Genomic DNA, 19,898 nt, shown 5'->3' on the forward strand with positions numbered 1-19,898 from the left:
GCGTTGAGGATGATTGAGCTTTTGCAAATGGTCTGTAGTACGTATACGTGGATCGAGTGGGAGATTTTCTTTAGGATACCGAAGTACTAAGTGTTTGGAATAGCCGCTAATAATACTGCGTTGAGGATAATTTTGAAGGGTTTATATCAAAATTAAACAGGATTCTTATAAAATGAGATTTAATTTTACTTGTTAAATATAATTAATTGTTTTCTGTCAACAAAATTAGAACTTTTAACATTAATTTTCTCCTTTTCTGTAGGTACATATAGATATGTACAATGGGATTGAGACAGCATGATATAACGTGCGGTCGTATTGACGTCACAGTCGCAAGTCGCAACACATGTCTGTATGGACATTATATACAGGTAAAACTGATATGCGGTGCGGCTGCAGTGTCATCTCATCTGCACGAAGCCGTAGCCCGTAGATGCAGATATCTACGGGCTACGACTTCGTGCAGTGCTTTCGTGAGGTGCTCACTCACTCACTTGACTTGACTTGTTTGTTGGTGCAGAAAATAAAAGATGGAATAAAAGGAAGAACCAAGCCGTTTCGTAAATAATATACCTACCAAGGATATTAAATCGATATACTACTATACTTTGGATTGAAGATTACCATTCTTAACAAATAAACCATCGGCGCAAAGCAACTTACAGTTTCTAGAGCACGCATTCACCGAATATTTTATTGCATTTTTGCATAATGCATTTGCATGCATATTTATTGCATCCTCCTAACTTCATAATTTTTTGTTAGTGCGGATTCCGACTCTACAGCGGAAAGAGTGGTGTTTTTCTACCCCTCGGTAGACCGAGCGCGAACATGTCAAGTGGGTTGCAGTGCCGGAAGCCGCTGGATTCAGGCGGTTTAAAACCGTGTTGTTGTTATTTAGAAATGCGTAAAATGGGTCTATGTTCACGTCCATAGCCTGATTATGATGATAAGATACCTAGGCCTTGCTGGCTTGGGCGGTTTCCTCACAGACTTCCTCGGCGTGGATTTGTATTGCACACGAAGATCGCGTCCGGCCATTATGGTGTCGGCGACGGACGGCGGCGCCGGGTGCGTGGCGTATTGCGGATACGGTGGATACACGCCTTCTGGTGTAAATAGATAATGTTAGCTACACTTTAGCTGTTAATTATCTCATTTTAGTGATGTTAAGAGCCTATTTTAACGGCCCACTACACTGCCAGGCTTTTATCAATGCGGGTTGGGGGACAAAGCAGTTACGTACAAGTAGTCAAATAACAGTCGCATTCTTAATTCCCGAGTAAGGTGTAATATCTTTACCTAGCCAAGTAGGAACCTACATATATATACGTAAAATGCGGAAACCTGTCAGGGATATCGCTGACATAGACAGTGTGAGATTTAACATCAACTAGGTATTTTGCTGAGAATGGGTTACGTTCGAGTCAGCAATGGATATTTATTTATTTGTTACAAAATAGAAACCGAATGAAAAATCTCTATCTGATATTATACTTATTATAAACGGTTATGTAGGCGGTTCCTTTACCTGATAGACTTTGATAAATCAAAAGAGACTATGAGTAGGTAGGTCTTTTCGCAATCAAAAAAGAAATAACGAGATATTGAATATGTAGGTTTCTAGGTATTGAGTTACTTTTACTATGTCGTCATAAACGACCCATATTCGGCTCATCACGATATTTCCTTCGTTTCAAAAGATGTAGGTACAAAACTGAAAAGTTGGAGGTGCATGCCCCGGACAAGATTTAAACTTCCGCCCTCCGAATCGAAGGCAGAGTTCAGTTCATATACACTGGGCTATCACGGGTTAAAGTAAGTATTAGAGAAGACAACTAGAGATGAAACGGATATCCGGTAAATATCCGGCTTCCGGCCGCCATAATACTATCCGGCTGAATACCGGATAGCTACTATCACGAAACTCATCAATGTACTGCTTTCCGTTGTGGCGATGTGTGCACTGCACATTTCTCATTTAGTGTAGATAAGCGAAACGTGCCAGCGCCAAGCAATTCATGGCGCTTCGGACGGAGTCACGGGCGTTCGATAGTAATTAAATGGAAACTAGATCAAAGAGATACCTACCATCATCAGTACCACCAGGCATCTCGTTCGCATTCTCTTCGCCTGTCGTAGCCATGTTTGTGTTTAGGTTGGTCGATGATTACTTCGAAACAGTTCTATTTAACATAAGCAAATATTGAAGCATTTAAAATTAGACATTCCAGATTCTTTCGTTTGCACACATTCGTAAAAGTCTGCGTTTCTTCGATTGACAGAAAAAAAATAGGTGGCCTGCTATTTTGAAATATCGTAAACAGAATGCAACTAGCCAGTTTGATTTTAACTGATAGTTTCTATTTTAAAAGATAAATCTGACCTCATGAATATCATATTTATAAACGAGAATCTGAGTTTGTTTTATATCTATGACTAAAACCGATTTAAAAACTATTTCATCAAAAGCTACGTTAACAACGAGTAACATGTTTAGGCTATTTAATATATTGTGGATACTTACTGCAGACAGAAATTGTAATGTCGTTGTGGTATAGAATTCATCTTCCTACTATCCTGCTAATATTATAAACGCGAAAGTTTGTATGGATGTTTGTTACTCTTTAACGCCGCTACTGCTAAAGCGATTTGGCTGAAATTTGGACTGAAAATAGATTTTACTCTGGATTGACACATAGGCTACTTTTTATCCCGAAAAATCCATGGTTTCCCGAGATTTGCGAAAACTGATGATTATGATGATATGAATGTTTGTTACTGCTTACTTATTTGATAAGCTAGAGTGGAACAAAACATCCTTGACAAGATCAAATCGAGTCTGGACCCTTAAAGTGCCGCAACATTTCAGAGCTGCCTTTCGAGGAAGCTTTAAATTCGCGGCAACAAAGTGCTGGAATGATTTGCCTCCTCCTCTTCGTAATTTAGAAATATCCAAGACCACTTTTAAAATCAAAATTAGAAAACATTATCTTTTAATTCAAAACATATAAGTAATGGGTCCTTTGTTTTGTTTAATTTATTATAATATTTATTTACCAAATTATTATGTTATCATTTATTTATTGTATTATTTTTACTACTTGTTTCTACTAGTAATATTTTTGTATTTAATTTACGTATCTGTCTCCTTATAATATTTGTCGATGTTTGTTAGAGGCGCTCCGCACGTCTCGATACCGTCCAAACGTCACCTTAATGGCTCCACGGAAGATCAGCGCGGTATCCTTACGGACACTGCAATATGCTGAGTGGTGACCCTTTTAGGATCACATCATGCAATTTTTAGAATTTAAACTATCGTGAGTGTTATTCATATTAATTGATTATGAAACACGGCTAAAACTCACGTGATATTACGTCGGAGTATGCCCGACTAGTTTCGAACCCATACGGGGCCCTTAGTCATGAGCTGGTTCTTGCATCGCGGCACGATCCAAACTGCGAAGCGGCTGCGCGACGCGCTGCTGCACGCATTGCGCGCGCGGAGAGGGGTTGAGTGGTGGGGAGTGAAGGTTCCGTTACACTCTCCGACGGTTCATTAATGTCATCTTCATTAGACTCGTCTTCTTGTAAGCAAACCGAACTAATGCTATCTTGTTCCAAGTTTGTTGTATGTGACAATGAAAGAAATAGCGGTTTCCACGCTGTGGGCAGCAACCATCCATGATCCCGATTAAAATTCGGGTGACGACTAATTTCTATCGCTTCACGTATCTTACGAGGTACTAGAAACTTTTCCCTTGACAATACAGAAGCCTTATCAAAACGGATATAATGAGTCGTACCCGAAGCTAGAACATGCTCGGCTATTGCTGAATTCACAATCAATTAACACATCATGCAAGTTGCAATGAATTTAATTTATTGTTTTTTTTTCTCTCTTTTCTTTGTATGATGTGTATTCTGAATAAACTTTTCTTTCTTTCTTTACTCTTTCACGCCTCAACTACTGAACCGAATTAGCTGAAAAAAGCAGGTAGCTTATCAGCAGGTTAGTAGGTATCCGCTAAGAACGGATTTTGTAATACGGCCGGATTAACGAGGTCTAAGTGCGGACGAAGTCGCGGGCGTCTGCTAGTATTAAATATTTGCGTTGTTGTAATCTTCGTATACATCTCTCTTCTTGGTCGCATTATTCATTGCTGAAGGTCGTGTCCGCACTGCAGTTCCTTCGATGCGTTGTTAACAATTTCCCTCCACACAGTCCGGTCCTCAGCTTTTCTAATGTTTTCTGTTGTTACTGGGAGTCCAGTAACTTTTTTTTTTTTATTCTTTATAAGTTAACCCTTAACTACAATCTCACCTGATGGTAAATGATGATGTAGTCTTAGATGGAAGCGGGCTAACTTGTTAAGAGGATGAAAATGACCACACCCCTTTCGGTTTCTACACGGCATCGTACCGGAACGCCAAATCGCTTGGCGGTAAGTCTTTACCGGTAGGGTGGTAACTAGCCACGGCCGAAGCCTCCCACCAGCCAGACCTGGACCAATTAAGAAAATCTCAATCTGCCCAGCTGGGAATCGAACCCAGGACCTCCATTTTGTAAATCCACCGAGCATACCACTGCGCCACGGAGGCCGTCAGATGTGACTTCGTATACATCATAGTAAGTGGATATAAAATTCTCGTGTTAGCAGTTTTAAATCGTACGTACGTACTTATTTTATTGTCCGCCAGTTTTAACTGTAGTTATGATTTTCGAATTTTCGACTAGATAAAACTGAAACATGTCATACTCCTCCGAAAAGACTTGACCGATTTTGATGAAATTTTATAACCATGTAATTTTGGTAGGAAAATGGTTCTTTTGATTTCCGCAATTTGGCGAGGATTTTTCAGGCTATACTTACTAACTGTTTTAATGACACCATGTAAAAATATTGAAACAACAAGTAATTATTAAAACACTGTATTGTACATTTATACATATATATACAAAATATTTAACATAATTTTAGCACTAATGATGTTTTAAGTACAAATAAATACCTCCAATATACTTAAGAGTAGGTATATCATCATCATCATCATGAACTGATGTGATGTCCCCAAGAGAGGCCGATGCTGGACATAGACCTCTAGTTTTTTTTTATTCTTTAAAAGTTAGCCCTTAACTGGAATCTCACCTGATGGTAAGTGATGATGCACTCTAAGATGGTAGCGGGCTAACTTGTTAGGCGTAGGATGACAATCCACACCCATTTCACGATATTGTACCGGAACGCTAAATCGCTTGGCGGGACATTTTTTGCCGGTAGAGTGGTAACTAGCCAAGGCCGAAACCTCCCAACAGCTAGACTTGGACCAATTAAGAAAACCACAATCAGCCCAGCCGGGGGTCGAACCCAGGACCTCCGTCTTGTAAATCCACCGCGCATACCACTGCGCCACAAATGCCGTCTTCTCTTAGGGACTACCAACAAGTACCTACCTATGAACGGTATACACTTAAAATGACCAATAAATAATCAGAAGTTATTGCGTAATAGCCAGTGGCGGATTTACCCTGATAGGCCGTACAGACGAGTACGAACAATTTTTGGGAAAAATCCGAAAATTGTTACTACTACTAAAATACTGAAGTAGTCCGAACTAGGCCTAAGGCCCAGTAGGCCCGATCCAGATGTTAGGCGCGGCCAAAAAATGTGGGAATAAGCAATGAAAAATTTCCTAAAAACGTTTTGAGAACGTTTTATTTAAATGTGCAATAAAATATATATTTACCTCAGAATAAAATATACAGTGTGTTATAGGAAATACCGTCCGGCCCTTAAGGGTGTACTTAGGTATCGTGTATACATTATTTTTATGCAGTCCTTATTTTAAAGGAATACATTTTTTTCCCTGCACGAAATTAACATAAAAAAATACAAAATTATAAAAACTTACATTGCAACACAAAAGTTGAGATAGGTTAATTATTAGTAAGGTAGGCATTACTACAAAATAAAAACGCCGCCATCTGTTTTGTGCTGCGTTTACACGTTTCTATTCAAAGCGGCATTGAATGGGCAAGTAAACACACAAGTACACACAACAAGGTGATGGGTTTATCAAGGTGCTTTATCATCTTGTACTATGTACAAGCATGCATGCGTGCTTGCATAACTGGCGTGTTGTGATGTGTGTAAGTGTAAGTGTAGGAATCGAACCCACGGCCGGGGATGTAGAAAGCGATATTACGAGTACTTTGCCACGCGGCCGTCGAAAATATTAGCAAATCAATTGGTTTTGATAAAAGGCAACAAAATATGTATTTTTATATAAACATTATTATTGTGTTGAATTGTCCATTATTGAGGAAGGCTGTTATACGAGGTTATGTACTCAGACCAAATTGTATGGTCTGCACCCAAATTTACCATCAGAATTGTCTGTCGTTTATTGCCTATGTGGGGTAAACTCATACATCGAAAATATTTCACACCAATAAATGTATTTTGTGTCCATAAACTACACATAAGTATAAACTTGATTCGCAATACACACACGTGTAGTTTTTACACACTAATAAACACATCCCATGTGCGGCTGTATTTTTTTAATTAAATACACCGCCTATTTTTGAAGTCAGTAAAAAAAACAATTTTCTGGGGCCCATCCAATGAATACGCCACTGGCCACAGATGATATAGTTGCACCAATGGAAATGCTGATCACGCCGATGGGCGTTTGTAATTGGATTGGAATACATAAATGCAGGGTTCCCAACTTAGGGGTTTTCCCCCGACTTTTTTTAGGGGTATTTTCAGGGATTTTTTGACTCTTTAATATTTTTAAATTGATGATAATTTTAATATTTCTTTCTTGACCTAGCGACTTATAACGACATATATACGTTATTCTACAACCACTCTCAGGCAACTGGCGGCAATTTTCATCGAATAAAAAAAAAATGTTAAATTTATTCAGTGTATGATGACACTGAATAAATTTAACATTTTTTTGTTTGATTTTGTATGATTTCAAAAAATCTGAATCTTCAGATAAAGACGTAATATTTTGTCTGTAATAAACATAGACTTTTGAAACATATTACAGCATGTCATTTCTAAATTATTATGAATTTATATTTTTTAGGGGGACAACTCAAAAATTAAGGCGATTTTAGGAGTTTTTGACACAAACTTTAGGGATAAATATTTTGGAGAGTTGGTAACACTGCATAAATGTTACAAAAATGTTGTGAATTTGGCCCGTCCTTAAACCGCTTAGACCTTTTAACTTACAATTCCGAATCTGAACTTCCATAATTATTAATATCCTCATAATCACTGAGTTCACTGTCCTGGGAACAGTTGTCTGATATTTTTCCTAAAATAGACAATCGACCTAGATCTGAATTGTCCTTCAGTAAATTTAAATCAACTAAAATTTCATATCGATGTACATAGTTTTGTTCCATATTGTAAGTTACACTGCACGCTGAATCTGATGGCTGCACTTTCCCTGGTATTAGTTTATCTTCTACAACTGCACGTCCAATATAAAGTTTTTCTTTGCTTACATCATCAAATCCACCCTCTACTGCCCCTATTGGTATATGGTTTTTGACGGTAGGTACCCAAATGCAATTATATCCACAGAGAATCTGCAAATATACAGGATAATTGATTATAACAGCAACATTCTTGAAAAAAGCAAAATTCAGAAGATACCTGCATAGGGGTAGCCGGTAGTTGAAAAATTAATATATGCAATATATGGACGTCATGAAACAGTTGAAATATAGACCATCATGACAAAATAATGTTTAAAAATTGAAATTTTCATGTCACGTCACGTCACGTCTTAAAAAAATATATTAATTTTTTTAATTCAAGTAGAAAAATTATGAAAAAGTTTAAGACCATTCAAAAAGTGTCAACAAGCCTATCCATTGTAGTGGATTATACAAAAGTACATAGTAATGTATTGCAGTTTTGAAGAATGTATTAGGAAGTGTAATGTAAACCTAATTAGCTATGGGTACCCCTACCCTACCTCTACAAACATTAGGGTAGAGGTAGGGTAGGGTTAGAGTAGAGGTAGAGTAAGAGTAGAGGTAGATTTAGGTAGGGTAGGAGTAGGGTTGGGTAGGGGTAAGGTAGAAGTGAAGAAAGGGAAGCTTGATCCACTAGTTCATAAATAAAAGAGTCTTACCTCAAACTTTGTTTCAAGATTTCCATTAGGCAATGGCAGATAAATCGATTCCTTTGAATGTGCATAGTTGCCTAGTATTAATGAATTGTCATACTTCCACCTTATTATATACAATATTTCTTTTCCATATCCTCCGATCAAAGCATCTTCAGGAAGTTTTCCATCCCATTCCACCCAATGCAATTCACCCCCTGTGATCCTTTTAACAAGAGGTGCTTGTTCTTTTGGTGGTGGCACTGTAACATAAGAATGTATGCTACAAATTCTCATTTCATTTTAATTTTTTATTCATATTACATTTGATTCACAGAACATATCAGGCTTAAAGGAAGCACATTATTTAAACGTTTTTTTTTTTATTCTTTACAAGTTAGCCCTTGACTACAATCTCACCTGATGGTAAGTGATGATGCAGTCTAAGATGGAAGCGGGCTAACTTGTTAGGAGGAGGATGAAAATCCACACCCCTTTCGGTTTCTACACGGCATCGTACCGGAACGCTAAATCGCTTGGCGGTACGTCTTTGCCGGTAGGGTGGTAACTAGCCACGGCCGAAGCCTCCCACCAGCCAGACCTGGACAAATTAAGAAAATCTCAATCTGCCCAGCCGGGGATCGAACCCAGGACCTCAGTCTTGAAAATCCACCGCGCATACCACTGCGCCACGGAGGCCGTCAGAAACCTATTAACCTATAAAAACAATGAAGGGATGTTCTCACTGGGGAGTCGTGAAAAGCGAAGTCATCATGAAGCACATCTGCTTATAGTTATTTTACTGATCGCAGATAAACCCAGAAGATAAAAAATATATGTATGTATATATTACTGACATGCAGGCTTATTCACTATCTTTGACGTATGCTAGTTGACATAATTATACGAAATTGAGATTCTATGTAAAAATGTCATCCGGTGCTTACTGGTGTATTTCATAAGGTATGTTGATGACATTTTGTCATTAATTGATTTGATGTTTATTTTAATAGGTTGATAACTTTTAAAATAAACATCAAACCACCAAATAAAGATCAAATAGTGAAGGCCAGCAGCAAACATACACACTTTATCTGCACTAAATTGAGTTTTAGAGAAATACACTGAGGTATTCCAGGACAAAAAGTAGCCTATATATTGCTCATTTATTTTCAGCAGAAAGTCTCATTAATAATGGTTCAGCCATTTCAGAGACTAGCCCAGACAAATAGACAAGACAAAATTTTAAAAAAAAGTTCAATTGTGTTTTAGTAGTATAAATAACCACAAGCACTACAAGAGTAGGGGTAGGGAAGAAGTGCACATAAGTCAAAGTGAAGCTTGACCGGGTCTGCTAGTATAATATAAAGAGGCATTAAATGCTCAATGTCTCTTAAATATGTCATATAAAACATGAAGACCATAAACAATAATTATATATATGTACATGAAAAGTTAACCATAGGGAAACATTATGCACTGTTGCCTAAGACCCATCAAAACTTCCTAGCAAATATGATAAAAGAAAAAATACTTTAAATCTAAATAAATGAGACAGCCTTCCTAATGTTTTATAATATTAGACTGGTTAAAAGTGATAAAATAGCTCATTTAATATTTAGTGTTATCATCCCATATTCGGCTCACTGCTGAGCTGGAGTCTTCTCTAAGAATTAGAGGGGTTAGGCTAATAGTTGACCATGCTGGCCCAATGCGGATTGGCAGACTTCACATACACAGAGAATTAAGAAAATTCTCTGGTATGCAGGTTTCCTCACGATGTTTTTCTTACACCGTTTAAGACATAATGATTAATGAACAATATTTAATCTTTAACAACTTACAAAATAGTTTCCACTGAAGTGATCCTCTGTCAGCAAAAATATCAAATGTCACATATTGGATATTATTTGGTCCTAGAGTTCGCTTTGATATTATAGGGACTCCATCACTGGTTAGACCAAATTGTAACCGAGAGTTATGCCACGAAATCCAGTACTTAGTGTATTTGTTTCTCTCAGAAAAGTTAGGCAACTGTTTAGTATTACCCACTCGTACTTCATCTCTCTCTATCCAACATTGATTTCGTTTTATCACTATCTGAAAGTATAAAAAATATGATCTATAAATTTTTAATGTATCTTTATGAAATTATATGTGAAGTTGTTCAAAAAATTTTTGTATAGTCTTTACACCATCTATATATTCCTTCCAAGCCATCTTTCAGACATTAATGTCTAATGACAAATAATTCCAATAAAAATTGTCCAAAAATAAATGGAAGGAATGAGATGCACTGCATAACTGATTAACTGGGTAATAAGTTTTACATAATATTGTGAAATGGTGATAGCAATAAAAAGAAACTTTGACTGAACTGTTATTGACATTCTCTTGTAATTGTAAGTCGATAGTTTAAGAAAGTGTAATTTTTGACTTGGAGTCAGTCAGTTAGTTGGAGGAGACCAGTGCTCCAGCTACGTGCGGTCTAAATATTAAATGAGTTATAAACATAGCTGACTCATATCTATAAAATAGTTCAAATCGAAAAAAATAGTTACCCAATAGTCTATACACGTGCTGTCCGATTTCTGAGCCAGGCCTATTGCTGCAGGCCGGTCTGCGCACATGTAATTTCTGATTTGTCTCTCGACTTTTAAAGAAAATGCTATACTACTGCTTGTTATTTTATAAAACCTGCGTTGATGATGGGCCAACGTCGTGAATTCTGAAAAAATAGATTATAATACATGTGAAAAACACCATTTTTGTGAACATCAAACAACGAAACAATAAATAGCTTATAGAATGATTACCAATAAGTTCACCCATTGTTAAGCAAATGGACTTTATATCATATTATATTAGACGATATTCTTTACAATACGAGGCTTATGTTGCAATTTTATTTGATGAAAGCAACTATTATGAATTTTGAAATGTTTGTTTTTACAAACAGTACACGAACGCAACCAATACCGAGTGCAAGGAACATATTTACTCAGGACCGAGTGCCGGGGGGCGGGAATTCTTTTTCTTAGACCGTGCGAGTAGCAGGTGTCAAAGTCAAATGTCAGTTGGATTTGACATTATGTTTGATGTTACAGATTGTATAATCCATATGCGCAGCATAAGTGCGCTTTAATCTGTGGTCTAATCGTTTAGTCTTTTGGTTTCGTCTTTTTAACTTAACTTATTAGCGAGTAGCGGACGCTCGCGACTCCGTCCGCCCTTAGGCCTCTTTAATCCAGCTCTATTGCAAAATCCGTTTTGGATACCTATTAACTGTATGCTACCTCCCTGCCTGCCAAAATTCAGCTTTGTAAGTACATCAAGCTGTTTTTTTTTCGACCTTTTGCATTTATAAATTAAGATTGTGCATAAATCTAGAAAAAAGTTACGAAATGTGATTTAAGCTATTTTTTACCCCTGAAGGGCTAAAAGGGGTGGATATCTGTGAAAAAATAAAAATCAGTCATTTAGCAAGTTATATTTGTAAAAATGGTCTACATACGCTTTTTCTAATATTAAAAAGGAACTTCAAAAATTTCTCTCCTAAGGGTTAAAAAAGGGTTAAACTTTTTTTATGGAAGTCCGTCATTTCTCAAATTTTGTTCACGGTAATAGATTACATTGACTATCGATAGAATGTGAAATGCAATAGGGATAAAAATTCAACCCCAAGAAGGTTGCAAAGGGTTAGAATTTTTCTCTAATTAAAAATGTAACATTTTCATGTCATATTTGAGAAAAATCATCTACGAACAGTAAACTTAACATGAAAAAAGAACTTCGATAATTTCTCCCTTATGGGGTTACATAAGAGTTGAACTTTATTTTATAAAAGTCCCTCATTAGTGTCAAATTATGTTCACGGTAACAGCTAAGTACATTGACTAAAGATAGAATGGGAAAAGCAATAGGGATAAAAAAATTCAACCCCTAAAAGGTTGAATGGTTGAAAGAAGTTAAACTTTTTCTGATTTTTTTTACGCAAGCACAATAAACGCGCACGCGCACTTTATTTTACTCCGGCCTTATATAATATATACTATATAATATAAAACATGCGAAAATATAAATAGAAGAGGAAAAGGGATCCAAAGTGTACATCGATTTTCACGCGGACGAAGTCGCGGGCATCTGCTAGTCTGTAATATATATATTTAAAAGCTCTAATGTAACAAAGTTTTAAATGATTTTGCATACCTAGTAACATTCTCCATTAAAGACAGCCTTGACAGAGTAATAAAAATAATATCATCATAAATCTGTTAGGAATTAATTTAAAATTAAACAATGCTATATTGTCACCCACTTAATTATCTTCCTACCTAATTAAGAACCTACCTATACACTATACGAATGAAGATCGTTACAAAGTACTCATTTTGGCTGGACGTATCGATTATGAATGTTGTTGTATCAAAATAAGTAGATATTGTCGGTTACTTAATTTTAATCGATACGGATGGTCCATGTTCAGTAATTTTTTCGAATAGCGGAAGAACAGTGAATAAAATAAATGTGTTCAAAAATAAATAAACACAATGTGGTCTTTTGTGTGCTTGGCATTAATATTTTCATTGGTTTTGTGTTATGGTCTAGTTACTCGTAGCATTTCGACCGCCAAACGATTTAAACTTCCCGGACCTAATGCATTACCTATGGTTGGAAATGTGTTTGATTTTTTAATGTCGACTGGTAAACAAACTTTGTATAATTAATTAAGTACTTAGTGATTTCATCGTATATATAGGGTGTCCCGTAATTAATGGATAAAACGCAAATGGTAGATACACCATCCTTCCCACCCATCACCCTTTTTAACCGACTTCAAAAAGGAGGAGGTTCTCAATTCTCAAATTTTTTTTTTTTTTTTTATGTATGTACACCGATTACTCAAAGACGCCTGGACCGATTTCAAAAATTCTTTTTTTGTTTGAAACGGTATAGTCCCCATTTGGTCCCATTGCCATCATGTCAAGATTTGATGATGGAATCCTGGAGGAATTGAGGGGAACTTTCAAAAATTATATGGGTGTCTAGCGTGTTCGTAAACTTTTCCATTTAGTACTTTTAAGCACTACAATTTTATGAAGGTTTAAAGTCGATCTGATGATGGAGCCATAAAACAGACGAGGGAACTCCTCGGCGATTTACAGCAGTTACCTTGTGTTTGGGCTTGATTAATTTGTATTAATGAGAACTTTCCACATAGATAGCTTGTGACTGTCATTTAGGGGTTTGGTGATGAAGACCAAGGACAATTAAGGGAACTCCTTAACAGTTTACAGTAACTACCTTGTGTTTGGCCTTGATTAATTCGTATTGCTGAGAACTTTCTACCTATATGAGTTGTGTCTGTTATTAGGGGTCTGATAATGAAGACCAAGGTCAATTAAGGGAACTCCTTAACGGTTTACGGTAACTACCTTGTGCTTGGGCTTGATTAATTTGTATTGCTGAGAATTTTGTACCAAGATGGGTTGTGACTGTCATTAGGTGTCTGATGTTTTCTTTTGAAATTAAATTTTACACTAAAAATGGAAAAATAATAAAAATTTTAATAAAAAAAATACAACCGACTTCAAAACCTAAAAACGTACCCACTAAACTAAAAAGCGAAAAATAACATCATAATATGTTCTACCTGCTGATCAGTATGAAGGCGGTGCTTAGCCGGTGTTGTCTTAATTTAAGCCATTTCTGACAGGACCACATGAAACAACACTGTCTGTAAAATCTAAATCTATAAGATATTCTCACATGGCTTGAATTAATACATCACCGGCTTAGCACCGCCTTCATACTGATCAGCAGGTAGAACATATTATGATGTTATTTTTCGCTTTTTAGTTTAGTGGGTACGTTTTTAGGTTTTGAAGTCGGTTGTATTTTTTTTATTAAAATTTTTGAAGAACAGAACCACCACGCTCTTGTGCCACGCCTCGGGTGTTGTGCCCTGGTGAATGACGTTATTGAACAATCGCTGAAAGCCCTTATGTATCAGTTTTCTACCCGCTTTCAGGAGTTTTGCTGTGAGTTCGCCTTCACCTGAAGGCTTGTGGATTTTTAGTTGTTTGAGAGCCATACTAATCTCGTATAGGCTGACGTCCGAGATATCATCGGTCGGGTCAATTTGGCTCTAGAATCTTTAGCCAAATTGTCAACAGAACTTTGATTAGTGATGTCCATAGAACTTCTCGACCTCACTCAAAATCTCTGGCTTGGAAGAAATGAGATTCCATGATCGGTTTTCAAACGCGTCAAGTGTCTTCGTTTAATAGATAGATCTTTTGCGAACACTTTCGATTTCGAGCCTAGATTAATCTTACTATTATGTATGGTGCTGACTTTGATTATATTCAGTCTAATCTTAAAAGCTATTGTACAGAATTCAATAGAATATTTACTCTAAGGGGTTTCAGCATTGAGAAGAAGAATTATCAATTATTATCAGGAAAGTATTGTCAGGGCTTAGGAACATATTTATTATTAGTACAGGATGAAGGTATCAAAACTCTAAGTAAATACATATATGTGGATAACGTTATATACGTACCTAAGTAGGTAACTAGAAACTAGGTAGGTAGGTCGTTTTCATAAAACTAAACTAAGTATTGTTTATTTTACAGAGTCAGCGTTTTATTATTTAAGATATTTGGCAAACAAATATAAGGATATTTTAGAAATAAAACTGGGAACTGCTCAATGTTTAGTTATTACCCATCCAAAAGATGTGGAGGTAAGATTATACCTAACAAAATTTTCGGTTAATGAATAGTACCTACTCGTACATAGTCTCAAAACATTTTTTCATATAAAGTACCTTAATATAAGATCTCACGGAAAGCTCTTACAATAGGGGAGACCAGGAATGGTTGACCAAATTTCAGCCTAGACACATTTATTTCTTTTAGTTTTAATAAGAATATTTATTACTGTAAAAATTAAGTGTGTTTATGTGTGTATTAGAGTCGATATGTCGGATTACAAATGCAAATCAGAAAGCTGAATTTTGGATATGGCGTGGGGAGAGCCTAGAAAAGCTTTATTTCGAGTTCTCAACAAAGATTTCCTATGTGGTTCTCTTAAAATTAAAATCTCTTAGGTTTCTTTACCGGAAAGCATCAAATTAAGTAAAATTGTGGTTTAAATTTTACTAATTTTTGCTTTCACACTTAAGGGGCCCTTGTAGCCCGGGGGCCCCGTATCATTGATACGACGGTAGCTACGCCCCTGTTAGTAATGGTAACTAGCGTTCTGAGAGCATTACCTATGTGTAAGCGGCCGCATATGGGTTTGTTTAATATATTTTACAGCAACAACGTTAATTGTTAACACTTTATTTAAGAGATCTTTTGTTACAGACAGTTATTAGTGGCACTAGACATAATGAAAAAAGTTACATTTATAGGTTTCTGCGACCATGGTTACACGATGGGCTTCTTTTAAGCAGTGGTAAGTCATAAAAGTAGTACATAAGCAAGTAGTTAGTAAGTTGTTGTAGCAACTTACTAACTACCTATGGGAATGACAAGTCTCGGACGCCCGCGACTTGTTATTTCTCTTCTACTCGTATATCTATTTATATTTTCCCATGTTTTATACATAACAAAAACGTTTTAACCCCTTTTTAACGCTTTATGGGTAGCAATTTGGAAAATCTTGAATGACATTATGTTAAGTATTTTTCTGGTTTTTTTATACATACAAAATTAAAGAAATATAACTTGAAAAATGAAGGACTTTCCATACAAACTTTCAACCCCTGTTTCACCCCTTTCTGATTTAATTTTCGAAACAAAAGTAGTAAGTATACCTACCTAACCTCTGTCGTATCGTGGTCTCAAATCGAGTCAAGTTTAATTTGAATTTATTCAGTAGTTTCATCGTGATGCCCGGTTTATAAGAATACGGACAGACAAACGAAAAATGAAAAAAAAAACAGTATCGATTTTACATGCCCTCCGACTAATATTTTCAAAATATCTTCAACCAGCTGACGCCGCGTTTCACCCGCGTGCTTCCCGTTCCCGTAGGAATACGGGGATATTATATAGCCTATATATATTTGCCTTCCTCGATAAGTAGAATCTAACACTGAAATTTTTTTTCAAATCAGACCAATAGTTCCTGAGATTAGCGCGTACAAACAAACAAACAAATTTATAATATTAGTAAAGATGTATAGAAGTTGCACCTGATAAAGATTTACTATAAGCATAATTATTGATGCTTACATTTTCTGATATAATTTGATTTCTAGGTAAAAAATGGCACCAACGTAGAAAAATTCTTACACCAACATTTCACTTCAAAATTCTACGCCATTTTAATTCTGTATTAATTGAGAAAAGTGCAAAGCTTGCTGAAAATCTACAGTCGGAAGTGAATTGTGCGAAAACAAATATCTATCCTTTCATTTCAGATTTCACAATAAATTCGATATGTGGTAAGAAAATGTTGATCGTTTGATTGAAGTTTTTTATTCTTTACATTCTCTAATTAAAATTAATTATTTGAATTCAGAGACGGCAATGGGAACTGTCCTAGATGAAGAATCGTCTACGGTTAGCAAATCTTACAAGAACGCAATTCATGATTTGGGTACGCATATTTTTTATAGAGCTATACGGATATGGCTACATCCAGAGTCAATTTTTAATTTATGTCAGTTTGGACGTACCCACAAGAGAACGTTAAATTTTATTCACTCATTTCGGGATCGCGTCGTTGAGAAACGAAGACAAAATGAATATTTTGACAACTTGTATACAGAAACGATGACTGAAAGTGACGATAATTTTGTAATGAATGATAAAAAACGTTTGGCCATGTTGGATCTTCTTTTGAATTCAGAGAAACAAGGACTTATTGATTCGGATGGCATCAACGAAGAAGTCGACACCTTTATGTTCGAGGTACATACTTCACATTCACTTAGATAAATTCGATAAAATTGAAGATTCCGATTCAGAATTTTTTTTGTTACACTTACAGGGTCATGATACAACTGCAGCTGCACTTCAGTTTGCATTTATGTTACTGGCAAATAATACAGATGTTCAGGTAGGCAAGAAACAATTATACTAGGTAAAGGTCAACAATTGAGAGCAATGTAAACCATATCTTTTTGATATTCTTATTATATTTAAAATTAAATTATTTTATTTAATAGGACAACATATTAGAAGAATATTATAAAATTATGGGTTCGTCCAACAAAAGGCCTACGATATCAGATTTGTCAGAAATGAAATATTTGGAAGCCTGTATAAAGGAAACATTGAGGCTTTACCCACCAGTGTATTTTATGGGAAGAACGTGCGACGGCCCCCTGACATTAAGTAAGTTGTTAACATAAACTACGAGTTGTGACAATGTAAAAAAAAATATGACTAATTATTATTTTTCTTGTTGTAGGAGGTATTGAAAAGCTGACTCCGAAAACTATTATAATTGCAATATTTGACTTACATAGACGCTCAGATCAATTCGTCGAGGCTTTGGAGTTCCGACCGGAAAGATTCATGAAAGAACCAACTTGGCATCCATTTTCTTACCTACCATTCAGTGCAGGACCAAGAAACTGCATAGGTAATACAAAAGCATTAGCTTTTACCGTTTTCTGTTCACTGGTGATGTGCTTTTTAGGTCTAACTTCTAACTAAAAACTTTTTCTCCTTCTCCTACAAAAACGGTTGAGGTGTCATTCGATTCGGAATCGCATTTAGGTATTTAAAAAAAAATGAAAGGCCGATGGCAAATATTGCAAAATTTATAAACAATTAACTAAAAATAAAAAAGGGGTTTGGTTTTTTATTTATATCTCAAAAACTATATTTCCAATTTGACAATAGATTCAAGAACCTCCTCCTTTTTGTAAGTCGGTTCAAAAGAAGAGAAAAATTGCTAACAAAAAGTGTAACTTTTAGAAGTCTGCCTAAATATTTATTTAACTAAATATTGCGCTGAAAATGGTGTTCCGCCGGCCGCTGAAACACGGGCAATGGGCATGTCGCACCGCTAGGAAGGGTACGACGACTCAGATATTTTTATTTTATCGATTAATAAATATTAATTTAAAAATCTGAAAAAAATACAAAAAGTATAAAGACATAGCAAAACAAACTACCGTCAACAAAAAAGACTCTTAATTTTTTCAAAAACTATCTAGGTACATTCGATTCCGAATCGAATAACACCTTAACTATTTTTATAAAAGGAGCAAAAGTTTTGACCTAAAAAGCACATATTGACCAATGATCAGTGTATGTGGGTAAAACGCATGTATTTTTTTCGTAGCGTAGTATTTATTTTTATTATTTCTCCTCTAAGTAACAATGGTACTTACAAATTTTGTTCACAGGTCAAAAGTTTGCTATGATGGAAATGAAGTTAGCAATAACTGCAGTTCTTTCCAACTACCGCTTACTTCCAGTCACCAAACCACAAGATATTGTATTTGTAACCGGCATAATCTTACGCACAAAGGATCCAATTTACGTTAAATTTGAAAAACGGTAATGCCAGAACGTTAAGGACATATTCTTCTAGATTATGTTATATGTTATGCTTAAGAATTCATAGGTCATATTTTAATATCGGACTTTATGTTAGACTTTTAAGTCGTGCTTTTTATGTAGAATTTATTTCGCGACTTCGATGTAATCGATATCGTAATTCGAAAATCGATGTAAACTTTCAATCCCTATTTTCCATCTATTTATATTATTGCATGTTTTATAATAGCTCACTAATAATTTTAGTTACAAAACTTTAACATAAAACATAAACGATTTACTTATATTAAAAAAAACTTTTAACCCTTTAGGGGTAGAATTTTGAAATTCAAAATTCAAAAATTTTTACAAATGTAACTTGAAAAATAAAAGACTTTCCATAAAAACCATCAACCTGTTTCACCCCTTCTGATTAAATTTTCGAAAAAAAGCTAAATTAGTTTAGTTGGTAAATAAATTTAATGGTAAGGTAATGTAAATTTAATTAAAATCGATTTTTTTTTACAAGAAATAATCGAGTTTTTTATGCTGTTAACGAAATACTTGAGACTGGCTTAACTCAAGGCTACCTACAAGTAGGTATGCCTAAAATAGGTATAATATATAACCTTCTTACCTAATTGATCTGTTTGTGGATTTTTAACTATTAATTATAGTAACAGGCAGCTTAAATTGCTGTTCAACATTTTGGGACAAGGAAATTAATTAATTGGTGCGGGTCCCGACCCGTCTGTCTCGTCCAATGATGACAAAAATAGTTTCGATTTTATTACACCTAGCTCCTTTATGATCTATAAATAAACATGTCGTAGTCTAATATATAACTACCTACAAATATGATCTCACTAACAGACACCTCAATTTCGTCTTTTTCGACTCTCCATTCAAAGTTCACCATCTACTGTGGGTACCCCTACCACTTTTCACCTTTTAATGTACCTACCTAGAAGGGCAAGTTAAGTTAACTGTTACTCTTATTGATGATATGAAAAACCCAGGCCAGGCGCAAACGAAATGTGAAATTTACATTTTAGGACCTAGGTCTATGGTGGGTACAACACAACGAATCATTGGGTGGGTAAAAATAATTGTGTTTTGACAGTATTCAATGAAGGAGCATGTTAGACCAGACGCTGTGAGGAGTTGAGTGCGTAATACAAGAACCGCATTCTGTACACAGTTTTAATCTTAGAAAAGCATGCAGATTATGATTCTAGATGTAGCCAA

The 19,898-nt window shown here is 35.6% G+C and overlaps 2 protein-coding genes across 2 annotated transcripts; one reads left to right on the forward strand and one right to left on the reverse strand.

Annotated features, from left to right (window-relative positions):
* Positions 1-5,122: 5,122 nt before the first annotated feature.
* LOC112051070 (uncharacterized) lies at positions 5,123-11,142 on the reverse strand. The gene is made up of 5 exons (XM_024089544.2): positions 10,959-11,142; positions 10,704-10,870; positions 9,987-10,242; positions 8,170-8,405; positions 5,123-7,618 (listed from the first exon to the last, which is right to left on the reverse strand). Exons 1-5 carry the CDS (start codon positions 10,972-10,974, stop codon positions 7,253-7,255), a joined length of 1,041 nt encoding a protein of 346 aa, XP_023945312.2. The 5' UTR covers positions 10,975-11,142; the 3' UTR covers positions 5,123-7,252.
* Positions 11,143-12,524: 1,382 nt separating this feature from the next.
* Positions 12,525-18,899, forward strand: LOC112051069 (cytochrome P450 4C1-like). Its single transcript, XM_052883388.1, has 9 exons — positions 12,525-12,846; positions 14,781-14,890; positions 15,516-15,606; positions 16,415-16,600; positions 16,678-17,069; positions 17,149-17,217; positions 17,327-17,495; positions 17,572-17,745; positions 18,518-18,899. The coding sequence occupies exons 1-9, from the start codon at positions 12,693-12,695 to the stop codon at positions 18,673-18,675; spliced, it is 1,503 nt and encodes a 500-aa protein (XP_052739348.1). The 5' UTR covers positions 12,525-12,692; the 3' UTR covers positions 18,676-18,899.
* The last annotated feature ends 999 nt before the right edge of the window (positions 18,900-19,898 follow it).

The sequence above is a fragment of the Bicyclus anynana genome, chromosome 1 (assembly GCF_947172395.1).
Source record: "Bicyclus anynana chromosome 1, ilBicAnyn1.1, whole genome shotgun sequence".
Lineage (NCBI taxonomy): Eukaryota > Metazoa > Arthropoda > Insecta > Lepidoptera > Nymphalidae > Bicyclus > Bicyclus anynana.